Source organism: Colobus angolensis, unplaced genomic scaffold (genome assembly GCF_000951035.1).
Source record: "Colobus angolensis palliatus isolate OR3802 unplaced genomic scaffold, Cang.pa_1.0 Scaffold412, whole genome shotgun sequence".
Lineage (NCBI taxonomy): Eukaryota > Metazoa > Chordata > Mammalia > Primates > Cercopithecidae > Colobus > Colobus angolensis.
This window is the reverse complement of record NW_012117511.1, coordinates 556,509-568,284: the sequence shown is the minus strand read 5'-3', so window position 1 is coordinate 568,284 and position 11,776 is coordinate 556,509. Positions and strand designations below refer to the sequence as shown.

Below are 11,776 nucleotides of genomic sequence, written 5' to 3'. Positions count from 1 at the left end.
GGAGGGCGGGAGCGGCGGTAGTGGATGGAAACACCACCATATGGGCACAAACACTACCCCCTGGCACGTCTGCACAAAAGGCTGAACTAATAGCATTGACAAAGGCCCTAGAGCTGTCGAAAGGGAAAAAGGCTAATATTTATACAGACAGCCAATATGCTTTTGCAACGGCCCACACCCATAGAAGTATTTATGAGAGACGGGGTCTCCTAACATCAGAAGGAAAAGAAATCAAGAACAAGGCCGAAATAATTGCCTTATTAAAAGCCCTCTTCCTTCCTCGGGAAGTGGCCATAATCCACTGTCCCGGACATCAAAAAGGGCAGGATCCAGTCGCTGTGGGAAACAGGCAAGCAGACCAAGCGGCCAGGCAGGCCGCCATGGCACAGGCACTAACCTTAGTCTCTGAAACCGACGAAGCCGACCAGGTAGCCATTAGGTACACCTACACCTCAGAGGACCAGAAAGAAGCGAGAGCCATGGGAGCCACGGAAAATAAAGACACTAAGAACTGGGAAAAAGAAGGGAAGACGGTCCTCCCGCTAAAAGAGGCCATGGCTATGATTCAACAAATGCATGCCTGGACACATTTAAGCAGCCGAAAGCTGAGGTTGTTAACTGAAAAAACTGACTTTCTAATCCGTAGAGCCAACACTCTGATAGAACAGGTAACATCTGCCTGTAAGGTCTGCCACCAGGTAAATGCTGGAGCTGCACGAGTGCCAGCAGGGACACGAGCCCGTGGCAGTCGCCCAGGGGCTTATTGGGAAGTAGACTTCACCGAAGTAAAACCTCACTATGCGGGGTATAAGTACTTACTAGTGTTTGTAGACACCTTTTCAGGATGGGTAGAAGCCTACCCCACTCGGCAAGAAACGGCACACGTAGTAGCCAAAAAAATCCTAGAAGAAATTTTTCCTAGATTTAGACTTCCCAAGGTAATTGGGTCAGACAACGGGCCAGCCTTCGTTTCTCAGGTAAGTCAGGGGCTACCCAGGATACTGGGGATCAATTGGAAATTGCATTGTGCTTATAGGTCCCAGAGCTCAGGACAGGTAAAAAGAATAAATAGAACTATAAAAGAGACCCTCACTAAATTGACCTTAGAGACTGGCCTAAAAGATTGAAGATGCCTCCTATCTCTAGCCCTCCTAAGAGCCCGGAATACGCCTAACCGCTTTGGGCTCACTCCTTATAAAATCCTCTATGGAGGACCTCCCCCTTTGTCGACCCTGCTTGACTCATTCTCCCCCTCCAACCCTAAGACTGACCTGCAGGCTCGGCTAAAAGGACTACAGGCAGTACAGGCCCAAATCTGGGCCCCCTTGGCAGAACTGTACCGGCCGGGACATCCACAAACCAGCCACCCCTTCCAGGTGGGAGACTCTGTCTACGTCAGACGGCACCGCTCTCAAGGACTGGAGCCCCGGTGGAAAGGACCCTACGTCGTTCTCCTGACCACACCCACGTCCGTAAAGGTTGACGGAATCGCTACTTGGGTCCACGCATCCCACGTCAAGGCCGCTCCAGAGACGCCCGGACCAACACCGCCTGGAACATGGAGGCTCCGCCGCTCCGAAGACCCGCTCAAGATAAGACTCTCTCACACCTAACCCCTTGCTTACTATTGGTTCTCCTTCCCTGCGTTGTTTGTAGTAATCCCCATCAACCATATCGATTAACCTGGAAAGTAACTGATTTTGAAACTCATGAAGTCTTAAATGAGACTTCGCATATTGCTCCCATAGGCACTTGGTTCCCCGACCTCTATTTCAACCTAAATAAAATAGCGGGGGTTGATGACATGGAAGGGGGAGAATGGAGAAAACAGGCAAGAAGGGTGTCCATAAGCCGGAACGGGTTCTACGCCTGTCCCGGATTCCGGACAGGACAAATAAAAAAAACCTGCGGAGAAATAACCTCCCTATATTGCCATAGTTGGTCTTGTGTAACCACTAATAATGGAAAATGGAAATGGGCCACAAAACCCTGGTACATAACCATGTCTTATGTCCGGCCCTGTACCAGAACTCGGTATTCGGCCAATTGTAATTTAATCCTCATCAAATTTGAAAATGCAGCAAAGTCCGATTCCCGTTGGACATCAGGATTAATATGGGGCCTATATTTATACCAAAAGCCACTGTTTGGACTCCCTATCCAAATTAGACTAACAGTTAGCCCAGCCACAACCCCTGTCGCAGTGGGGCCAAACCAGGTCATACCGGAGGTAAAGGTAAAGCCTCCCCAGCCGGAGGTAAAGCCTCCCCAGCCGAGAACCCCAGCTGCCACATCTCCGTCCCTAAGATCCACCTCCCCCCGGATATACACCCCCGCCCCTAAAGGTCACCCGCTCGCCCCCCGCCCCGGAATTAATTAATAGACTCTTTAACCTCATTACGGGCGCCTATCTTGCCTTGAATCAGACCAGGCCAGAATCCACCTCCTCTTGCTGGCTATGCCTAGCAGTGGGCCCCCCTTATTATGAAGGCCTTGCCTCTGCTAATAATTTCACCAATTCCACTAATCCCACTGGATGTGCATGGGAGCAGCATAAGAAACTCACCCTAGCTGAAGTATCTGGGTCAGGAACCTGTCTAGGCCAAGTGCCCACTAGTCACCAGCATCTCTGTAATGTAACCCTGACAGTACCCAGCACAAATCACTATTTAGTCCCCTCTGGGGTAGACTGGTGGGCCTGTAACACCGGACTTACCCCCTGCATGTCCACAGCAGTCTTCAACAGCAGCACAGATTACTGTGTGTTAGTGTAGCTTGTTCCCCGAGTATACTATCACACTGGAGACTCCTTTGAGCTCCAGTATGAGCAGAAAGCTCACACTAGAACAAGGAGGGAGCCCGTTTCTCTCACCCTCGCCGTCATGCTAGGGTTAGGAGTGGCAGCCAGGGTTGGGACGGGGACAGCGGCATTAGTGCATGGCAATTACCACTTGCAACAATTCAGGGTAGCTATGGACGAAGACCTCAGGGCCATAAAACACTCCATCACAAAGCTAGAAGAGTCTCTAACTTCCCTGTCTGAAGTTGTACTGCAAAACCGACAAGGACTAGACCTTGTTTTTCTGAAAGAAGGGGGGCTCTGTGCGGCCCTAAAAGAACAGTGTTGCTTTTACGCTGACCATACAGGAGTAGTTAGAGACTCTATGGCAAAACTTAAAAAAAGACTAAATAAACGACAAAAAGAGAGAGAATCTCAACAAAATTGGTTTAAAAGTTGGTATAACCAGTCCCCTTGGTTTAGCACCTTAGTCTCCACCGTCCTAGGTCCTCTGATCCTGCTCGTGCTCATCCTGACCTTCGGGCCGTGCATACTTAACCGCCTGCTCACCCTAATCAGAGATAGATTAAATATAGTACATGCTATGGTCCTGACCCAACAATACCAGGCACTCAGGACTGAAGAAGAGGCTCAAGATTGAGCCTCTGAGTCACAAAAAGAGGAGGGAATGAAATGGGCCATGGGTTAAGAAAAACAACCTAGGCCATGGGTTAAGAAAAACAACCTAGGGGCCATGGGTTAAGAAAAACAACCTAGGCCATGAATTAAGAAAAACACCACCAGGTGGCCATGGGTGATTGAGGAAAACACCCAATGTTCCCGGAGTTCAAACAGAAAAACAATTCCAGGAACCCCCCCCCCCCACGCGTGCCAGCCCCAACCAATCAGAGTGAGACGCCTTGCTCAGGCCATGACAAGCCCCAATCATCTCGCGTCCTAAAGCTTTGTTTAAATTTCGCGCCTTGTTTGAATTTGTGGTGTTTGCCTTTATAAGCAGCCTGTAACAAGCACTCGAGGTCCCTTGGCCATCTTTGTGCACGGGGACCCTAGCGCGCTAAAAATAAAGTGCCTCTCCGCTGTGATTTCGGTGTCGAGTGGTCTCTCGCGGCGACCCTGCCCAGAGTGGAACTCTATCGTGGGTTCTAACACTACTACTACACTAAAGAGACTTGCTTTTAAACCCATGAGTCACCATTTATCTTCACCACTGCTGTGTAATCAAATCTAGTAACTCATTTCCTGGCAATAGTATTTTATCCAAATACCTTATATATATATTTCATTGTTTGTATTTTAATTATTTTGAAACATAATTTAGCTTAATTTTCAAATGGAGTTAAACTAAGAACAAAATTATCAGAAAACATCAAGGAAGAGTCTTAAACAAGTTATATGCCTATTGTTTTTACCTAGAAAGCTTTCCATATCATTTTTCTATCTCATTATTTGAAAGACTGCTCATCTGTGTTAGTTCATTTACTTTTTCCAAGTAAGGGTTGCAGCTCTGTCATGAGGTAATAATTGGGTTTCACATTTTACACTAGGAATTTCGGCGTTATTCTATAGGACTGGTAAAGAGTCCAAAAATGCAATGACTAGAAAAACTATATACAGTCAGCTCTCTGTATGTGAGGTTTCTACATCCACAGATTTAACCACCCCCATATCAAAAATATTCAAGGAAAAACAACAGTAATAAAAAAACAAATAAAAAATAGAGTATAACGACTCTTTACACAGCATTTACATTGCATTAGGTATTATAAGTAATCTGGAGGTGATTTAAAGTATATGAAAGGATGTGTAGAGAGTATATGCAAATACTACACCATTTTATATAAAGAACTCAAGCATCCATGGATTTTTGTACCCATGGGAAGGGGAGGGGCCTGGAACCAATTCCCCAGGGATACCCAGGGACAACTGCAATCACAGTTTTATTTAAGGAAGATTTGTAGTGTAAGGTAGAAGATTAATAAAGTCAAGAAGGATACTGGAAACTGGAATTAAGAGGCTAATTCAATAGCCCAAGTAAATAGCAATGAAAGCATAAAATAGTATAGGCACAGTGATAAAGGAGAAGAAGGAATAGAGAGTAAAAGATAATGCAGACAGATATCTGACAACTGTCATCTGTAGAATAAGGTGACAGGATGCAAAGATAACACCAAGTATCTAAGTAAATAAATTTTGTAAGCAACCACTCCACTAGAGGATGGCAGCATTGTGCCGGGAAATAAGGGCAGAACAATAGTAACAGAGAAATCTGGTTTCAGGTACAGGCTCAGGAAATGAGAGGTTCAACACTGGAATCATGTTGAAATCAGTCAGGCAAACTGTGATCAGAATCCAAAGCTCAAGACTCAAAATCAAGGATATGAGATCTCGATTCTGGAGTACTCTAATACAAAGTCAAGATGATTTCAGAGTCATAAATCTATTAGTTTTGTGCCACTAAAGTCTAAAGATTCCTGAACAAAACATCACTACACATTAAAGATCTACAGCTGTACTAATATGGATGTCGCATGTATCTACAAAACAGTTACATATGGCTCTTTATATCTGAATGAAATTAATAAGAATTAAATCACATTTAAAATTCAGTTCCTCAGTCATACTAGATACATTTCAAATGATTAACAGCCACATGTAGCTAGGGAGTACCATATTAGACAGTGCAGATATAAACTATTTCCATCATTACAAAAATTTCTATTAGCACTGATCTAGAGATTTGAATCTGAAAAGGAATAGTGGTTATAAATGTTTCATATATTCCCATCATAACCCACCTATGTGCAAAGTACACATAGACATTTATTACCAAGAGGCTCCAGCTTCTGCAAACCAGAAAAGATACGTCTACCCTGGTCTCTTTAAAACAGATGTATATAATACCACCAATTAATTTATGCTCCAAATTTCTAAATATTTTGTGAGGCATAAATTTTGTTTTAATGAGAGTTAAGTCGTTATATAGAACCTACCTACATTTAGCTTTATATAATAAACACTTTTCAGAGTTAAAGATTAGTTTTCTCTAGACTATGCTTCTGTTTTAATCAATTATCTGAGGCAGCAGGATAAAAATGATCTTAATTCAATGTATCAAATGTTTCTTTAACTGCAAATGCATTGCTGTTACATCAGTATGAAAGGTTAAAATATAAAATATTTTTATCATTCCTTTTAAAACCCAACTATATTCTCAAGATAATGCTACCCATAGTTAAGAAATACTGTCACATTTTCTGTTCCTGACATCATTCACTTCCCTATATCCTGCTTCCTTTACCACAAAAAAAAAAAAAAAAAAAGACTATGATGTTCAGGTCATGGCAAATTTTGGACCAGTGCTCATTTTCCTGTACAGTACTCTTCATACTTCAATGCATTCCTGTTTTAGACATCGCTCCATTCAATTTTTCTTTTACAAAAAAGGAGTTCAGCTGCTTGAATATATTATACAAGATTCAAATTAATAAACCACCTAAGAACCTAGAAAATTATAATCTTATTCTTTCAGATGCAAATATTAACATCAATTTTTACAAATATCTATGGTCCAATCCTGCCATCTACTGTTTCAAATGTGAAACGACGACAGCTCAAAAGCATAAAACACGCTCAATAATAACAGAAAGTGGTTAACGCAGAATTTGTGCCAATTCCAATCTTATATTAACATAATTAGAAAGCTGAGTAAAGAAAATTATGATAAACTCAAGCAAGGACCAGTATCTTTCCTGGTTTTCAAAAGACAAAGTACTGCATTATTAAATCCTTTGTTATCAGGGTAAATGTATATATTTACATTCAGGAGATTTCAGCTCCTGCATTTTCCCAGCCTCATTTACTTAAAGTTACTGATGACTTTCATTTATAAGATTAGCATTGTTCAGTTCCAAGTAAATCCTCAACAGAATATAGAATATATTAGTTGTCTCAGTCTCCAGCAGCAACAGGATTTGAAAGTCTGTTTACCTTCAATCTAACAACTGTGATGACCCTTGGAAACGGCTCCTCTTTTCAGAAGTCAGCAACTCTGCAGACCTACCTCTGGATACTATTCATTGGATTGGTGGCTAGCCACTTCTGTCGATTTAAAAACTTCCCCAGCACCCAGTCCTGAGTTGATCCTAATTTCCCTAAACTATCTCATGTTCTCAGGGATCCAGCACATTTTGTACCCAGCCTATCAAAGTTTTAGGACAAGACACATTAGCTTCTTTTTAATAATCAGTTTCTCTATTTTACCATATTATTACTACACATGTTGTCCTATACCTAAAATACTTCAACCATTCCTTTCTGCTTACAAAACTAACTGAAACATTATCGACAGAAATAAAGTAGATGCATTTGATTCAAGTGTCTTAAAAGGCTCTGCCGATTTTACCTTGAAATGCCAAATTCTTGTTGAGGCCTTTTGCCATTATTACGTTCCCATCTTGAAGACTGTTCAACAGGTAGCAATCCTGAAGTTCCTGAGCTCCTCCTCAGCTGTGGAGTTGGCGAACTATTCCTATTTAGTCCCTGTTGAATAATTTAACAATGGTTTAAAATGTCACTCTTTAATATGCTATATATGTAATATTAGTGATGGCACATGCAAGTATCAATACAAAGTATATTTTTAACATGTACAGAGAAAAAAGAAACATTTTATTCTGAAAATCTGTCAATTTACTCCAAATTTCACATTCTATTTTGTTATTCTATTCCTCTTCCTCCTACTAAAAAATATGTCTGAGCTCTATAATTTAAACTAGATTCTTTTCCTTTTATACATTTTACTACTTGTTTCATGAGAAAGAAATAATTGGCAATTTAAAAAGTGGATATGAAAGATTTACCCTGAAAATCAACTTCAGAGGACAATCTTAGGATCAGGGATGATCAGCCCTATATTCTAATTTTTTTATATTTTCAGTACAGTGCTATGGAATTTACTTAGTGGTTAATCAGGAGAAACTGCAGGATTCTGAGTTTGAATAAATGACTGAGTTAAATACAGAACACCTTTAGCATTAATATTTTGCCCTAATTTTAAAAAATATCCTCAACTAACCTAAATGTTCAATTAACAATATTCCCTTTTTGACCATTATAAATGTTTTACTGAGATTTACATAATAGTTTCTGCTTTTTATGAATTTCCTCTATCAGCAGACACTGCAGCGATCTCAGAGATAAATATCTGTCTTATATTTCAGTTTTCCCAAGGACATTGATTTTGTAAAGGTTAATAGCTAATTAGACCTGCAGTGAAAAAGTCCTTTATGCTAATATCCTTGTTGACTGTAATTTAGGTGCACATGATCTTTCTTTGTTTTTAACATGTATAAGAGAGTTATATTAAGTTATCTGTTCCTTTTCGCTTTGGCCTATTGTTTTTTAAATAAATGCCATTGCCCTTTTCTGAAGTAACATCAGGCTTTTTATATGCTTTTCCAAAAGGAGAGACAAATTTGATACAGAATTCTAATAAGGAGTTTGAGGAACACAAAGAAAAGGAATAAGGTTATTTCCTGGTTCTTATATGACTTACTCTATCAGTAGATTCCAGAACCCAAAATAACCTTGATTAACTACAATGCTCAGGAAATGAGGCATTTAGGCATCCTGTTTAATTAATATTATGTTTAAAATGTTCCTAAAATGTACCAGCACACTTTTCTACACACTAAATACTGATATCAATATGATTTCTGATTTAAAATTTTAAGAATTACTATTTTTAAAAATTACTATCCTGAGTATCAAATATCAATAGAAAATGCAAAGGAGGGGTAGAGTGAAAACTAACTCAAGAATACATTAGAGTTATTTTATTTATGGTTTATTGCTATGCCCTCTGAATGCTTGTGATTAATCTCTTTCTTATAAGGTAGACTGCTGAAAAAGAAGCCATATAACTAAGTACTAATTAATTGGGTTTTGACTAATGTAGGTGCTACTGTATAAACTTTAAAAAAATAAAAGTATCACATAACTGTGATCCGATTGTGACCAGTACTTTTGAAATCCTTTTCCTCTAATTGGGTTTGCTTAATTTTTCCACATTTCAAAAATGAAAAAAAAAAAAAAAAAATTTTCCACATTTCTAAACCCTAATGCTGACAACTGACAAAATTAACTGATAATCAAAATTCCTACAAAAACTGTATTTATCTATTTCTAAGTTCTATAAGCATTATTACAATTGACAAAATTAACTGAAATAAATTTCATCTTCTCTTGGTTAGTTTCCTTATCTGGAATAAAGTGGTTGAGTAAAATAATTTCTAAAATGTTTCTAGTTTTAAAGTTTTATGATTTTAGCTATTGGTAAAGATACTAATAGTCAAATAAAACAAGTAAAAGCACTCTGAATAAGTATAATGCATACCAATTTAGAACAGTATTTATTATTTTCTAAAGAAAATCCTATTTTGAAATATTTATATTTTAAAGAGAAACTAATCATCTATTCTAATGATATAAAAATCAATGCCTACTGGGCTACCATAATCTCCAGTAGGTATAAAAGGGGGGAAAACAGGGTTCAAAAAATATAAAAATAATTTTAAAATAATGCTATGTAATTCATAAAATGAATATTATAATGACCATTTCTTCTTGGCTCAACAAGAACAATTCCTGGATTCTAAAGAATAAAATAGAGCAATAAAATGATCTGGCTACTAGTTTGTTGTACCACCCTGGAACAAAATTTGCTTGTTGTTCTCTACTTCTTAACAAGAATAATAATACATAGTTGTTACCATTCAAATTATAAGTACTAATCACAGCAATGTACTTAAAATAAAAACTGAATACTCAACTATAATTATTTGAGCTTATAATTGCCTCTAACATCCCAAGCAGCTCAATATTATGTCTGGTCCTTGAAAGGAAAATTGTATTTTATATAGAATTTAAAGGAGCAGTTAATTTGAAAATATCATTAAATTTGACAAATAGGGTTGGATGATTACTGTATTTTGACCTTGTTAAGTTTTCTATCCCCTTTCTCAGCTGGGTCCTCTATTTCAGAGCAGGGGTAAAATCCAGGAAATGGTGTGAGAGGATTAATCTTTGGCCTACAGGAACCTGAGAAAGCACCCATTAAGCTACTGATACTCCGTAGAGAGGAAATGACTTGTGGTGGAAGGCTTGAATCAATCAGAAGATCTGAAACCATATTGCGAGCCTCATTTAGCACTGAAAGATCAACTCCATTTCCGCCTCCAGAATTCTAGAAAGAAAAAAAGTGAAATTTTCATTCATTTGTACATGGTATAAATAATATAATAAGTGGTATAATTCTAACTTAAAATTTATATATATATATGTAGCAAATAACCGTGAACTTTAATTTTTTTCTTTTTCACTAGCTGATTATCACATTATATCGAATGGTATTAATTACTAACACTGAATTACCTAATGACAAGTATAAAACTAAATCTGTATTTACTTTAAAGTCTGTAATTTGAACATTTCATTAATTCATTGATTATTTCCTTTCCTTTATAACAAAATTTCTTTTAAACACACAAAGCACTTATTTCATTTACCTGACTCACTTAAGAGGCAGTCTAACACAGAGACAAGGTGTTGTAGCAACCATACCTGAATTTGAAACCTAAACTTTAATCTCACCTGTGTGACCTTGAGCAGTTTACTTAATCTCTGAAAATTTCAGTTTCTTCAATGTAAAAAAAGGATAGTAATGTCTACCTTATTATGGGCTAATATGAGAAATCTGATAATATATGTAAAGCAAATAAAGAAGTGGATAATGTATGATTTAGAGCACTAAAAGTATTACTATTAATATTACGGAAAATGATGAGCTAAAAATACAGAAAAAAATGTTATCAGTTCAAAAGAGAGCGATAACTTAAAGATGAATAATTAACAAAAACCTCACAGACAGGGTAGCATCAGGCAAGGCTTTAAAAAATTGGTAGAAAAAAAATTTTTAATTTAGAAGAAATATGTCACTGATTTAAACATAAGATGATTTTTACTCTTCGAATAAACATATATATGACGTTCAATTTGATTACCCATAGAAATAAGTGGACTAACAATCAGAACAGTAAATTAAATGTTACTTTTGTTTTTTGTTGTTGTTGTACATTGAACTTACATTTGGGTATGTTTGGAATTAATTATTATTCAAATTAATGAGTTCACAATAAAACTGTTTATTAAAGTATCCTCAATACATTTTGGAAGTTAGAAATGGTATGAACATTACACCAACACAGATACATAATGTCTGCTCTTTGTGGATTTTTTTTTTCTTGTGAAGTGTTAATATGTATTAGTTTTTATTTTAAAACATTTTCTGATACCAGGGCATAACCCAACTATTTCTAGCCTTTCTCCCTTGCAAATACCACTAATATAAACACCTGTCTATATATGTTACTGTGAACAATTAAGCAGATTTCTTAAACACAGCTTTCCATAATCTGAATTGCTGAATGCAAACTAACATGTTAAAATGTTGCCATTCCTCTAAAACTGCCCTAGAATATGTTCATCAAATCTACACTTCTAATTGTATGTAACAGCACCTATTTTTCCATATCTCATTACAATTAGCAACTATGAAATTAATTAATCCCTACCTATCTGATAGCCAAAAAAAACCCCTCTAATTTCTGCTTCAACCTGAATTCTCTGATTATTGTGATTCTAAATGTTCCTTATAATATTTATATCGTTTATACTCCTTTTTCTGTGAACTTTGTCATTTTAACCACTCATTGGAATTCTGTAGTGGTCTCATTTAGCCACCACAGAATTCAAATGGAACACATACAAAAACAATTTTTGTTTGCAAGTAACCTTTCCTCGATACTGTTTAAAAACTGATGAAACCCCAACAAAAAGTGGGCGAAGGATATGAACAGACACTTCTCAAAAGAAGACATTCATACAGCCAACAGACACATGAAAAAATGCTCATCATCA

General features: G+C 37.6%; 1 protein-coding gene across 2 annotated transcripts in view; it reads right to left on the bottom strand.

Annotated features, from left to right (window-relative positions):
- PDE3B (phosphodiesterase 3B, cGMP-inhibited) overlaps positions 1-11,776 on the bottom strand; it is a 225,642-nt gene that overhangs the window by 82,992 nt on the left and 130,874 nt on the right. The window contains exons 3-4 of one of the 2 annotated variants that reach the window (XM_011956257.1): positions 9,795-10,043; positions 7,203-7,339 (exon numbers count right to left, since the gene is read on the bottom strand). In XM_011956257.1, coding sequence (XP_011811647.1) covers positions 7,203-7,339; positions 9,795-10,043 — 386 coding nt within the window. The remainder of the gene's footprint in view (positions 1-7,202; positions 7,340-9,794; positions 10,044-11,776) is intronic. The other variant, XM_011956258.1, reaches the window with a different exon arrangement.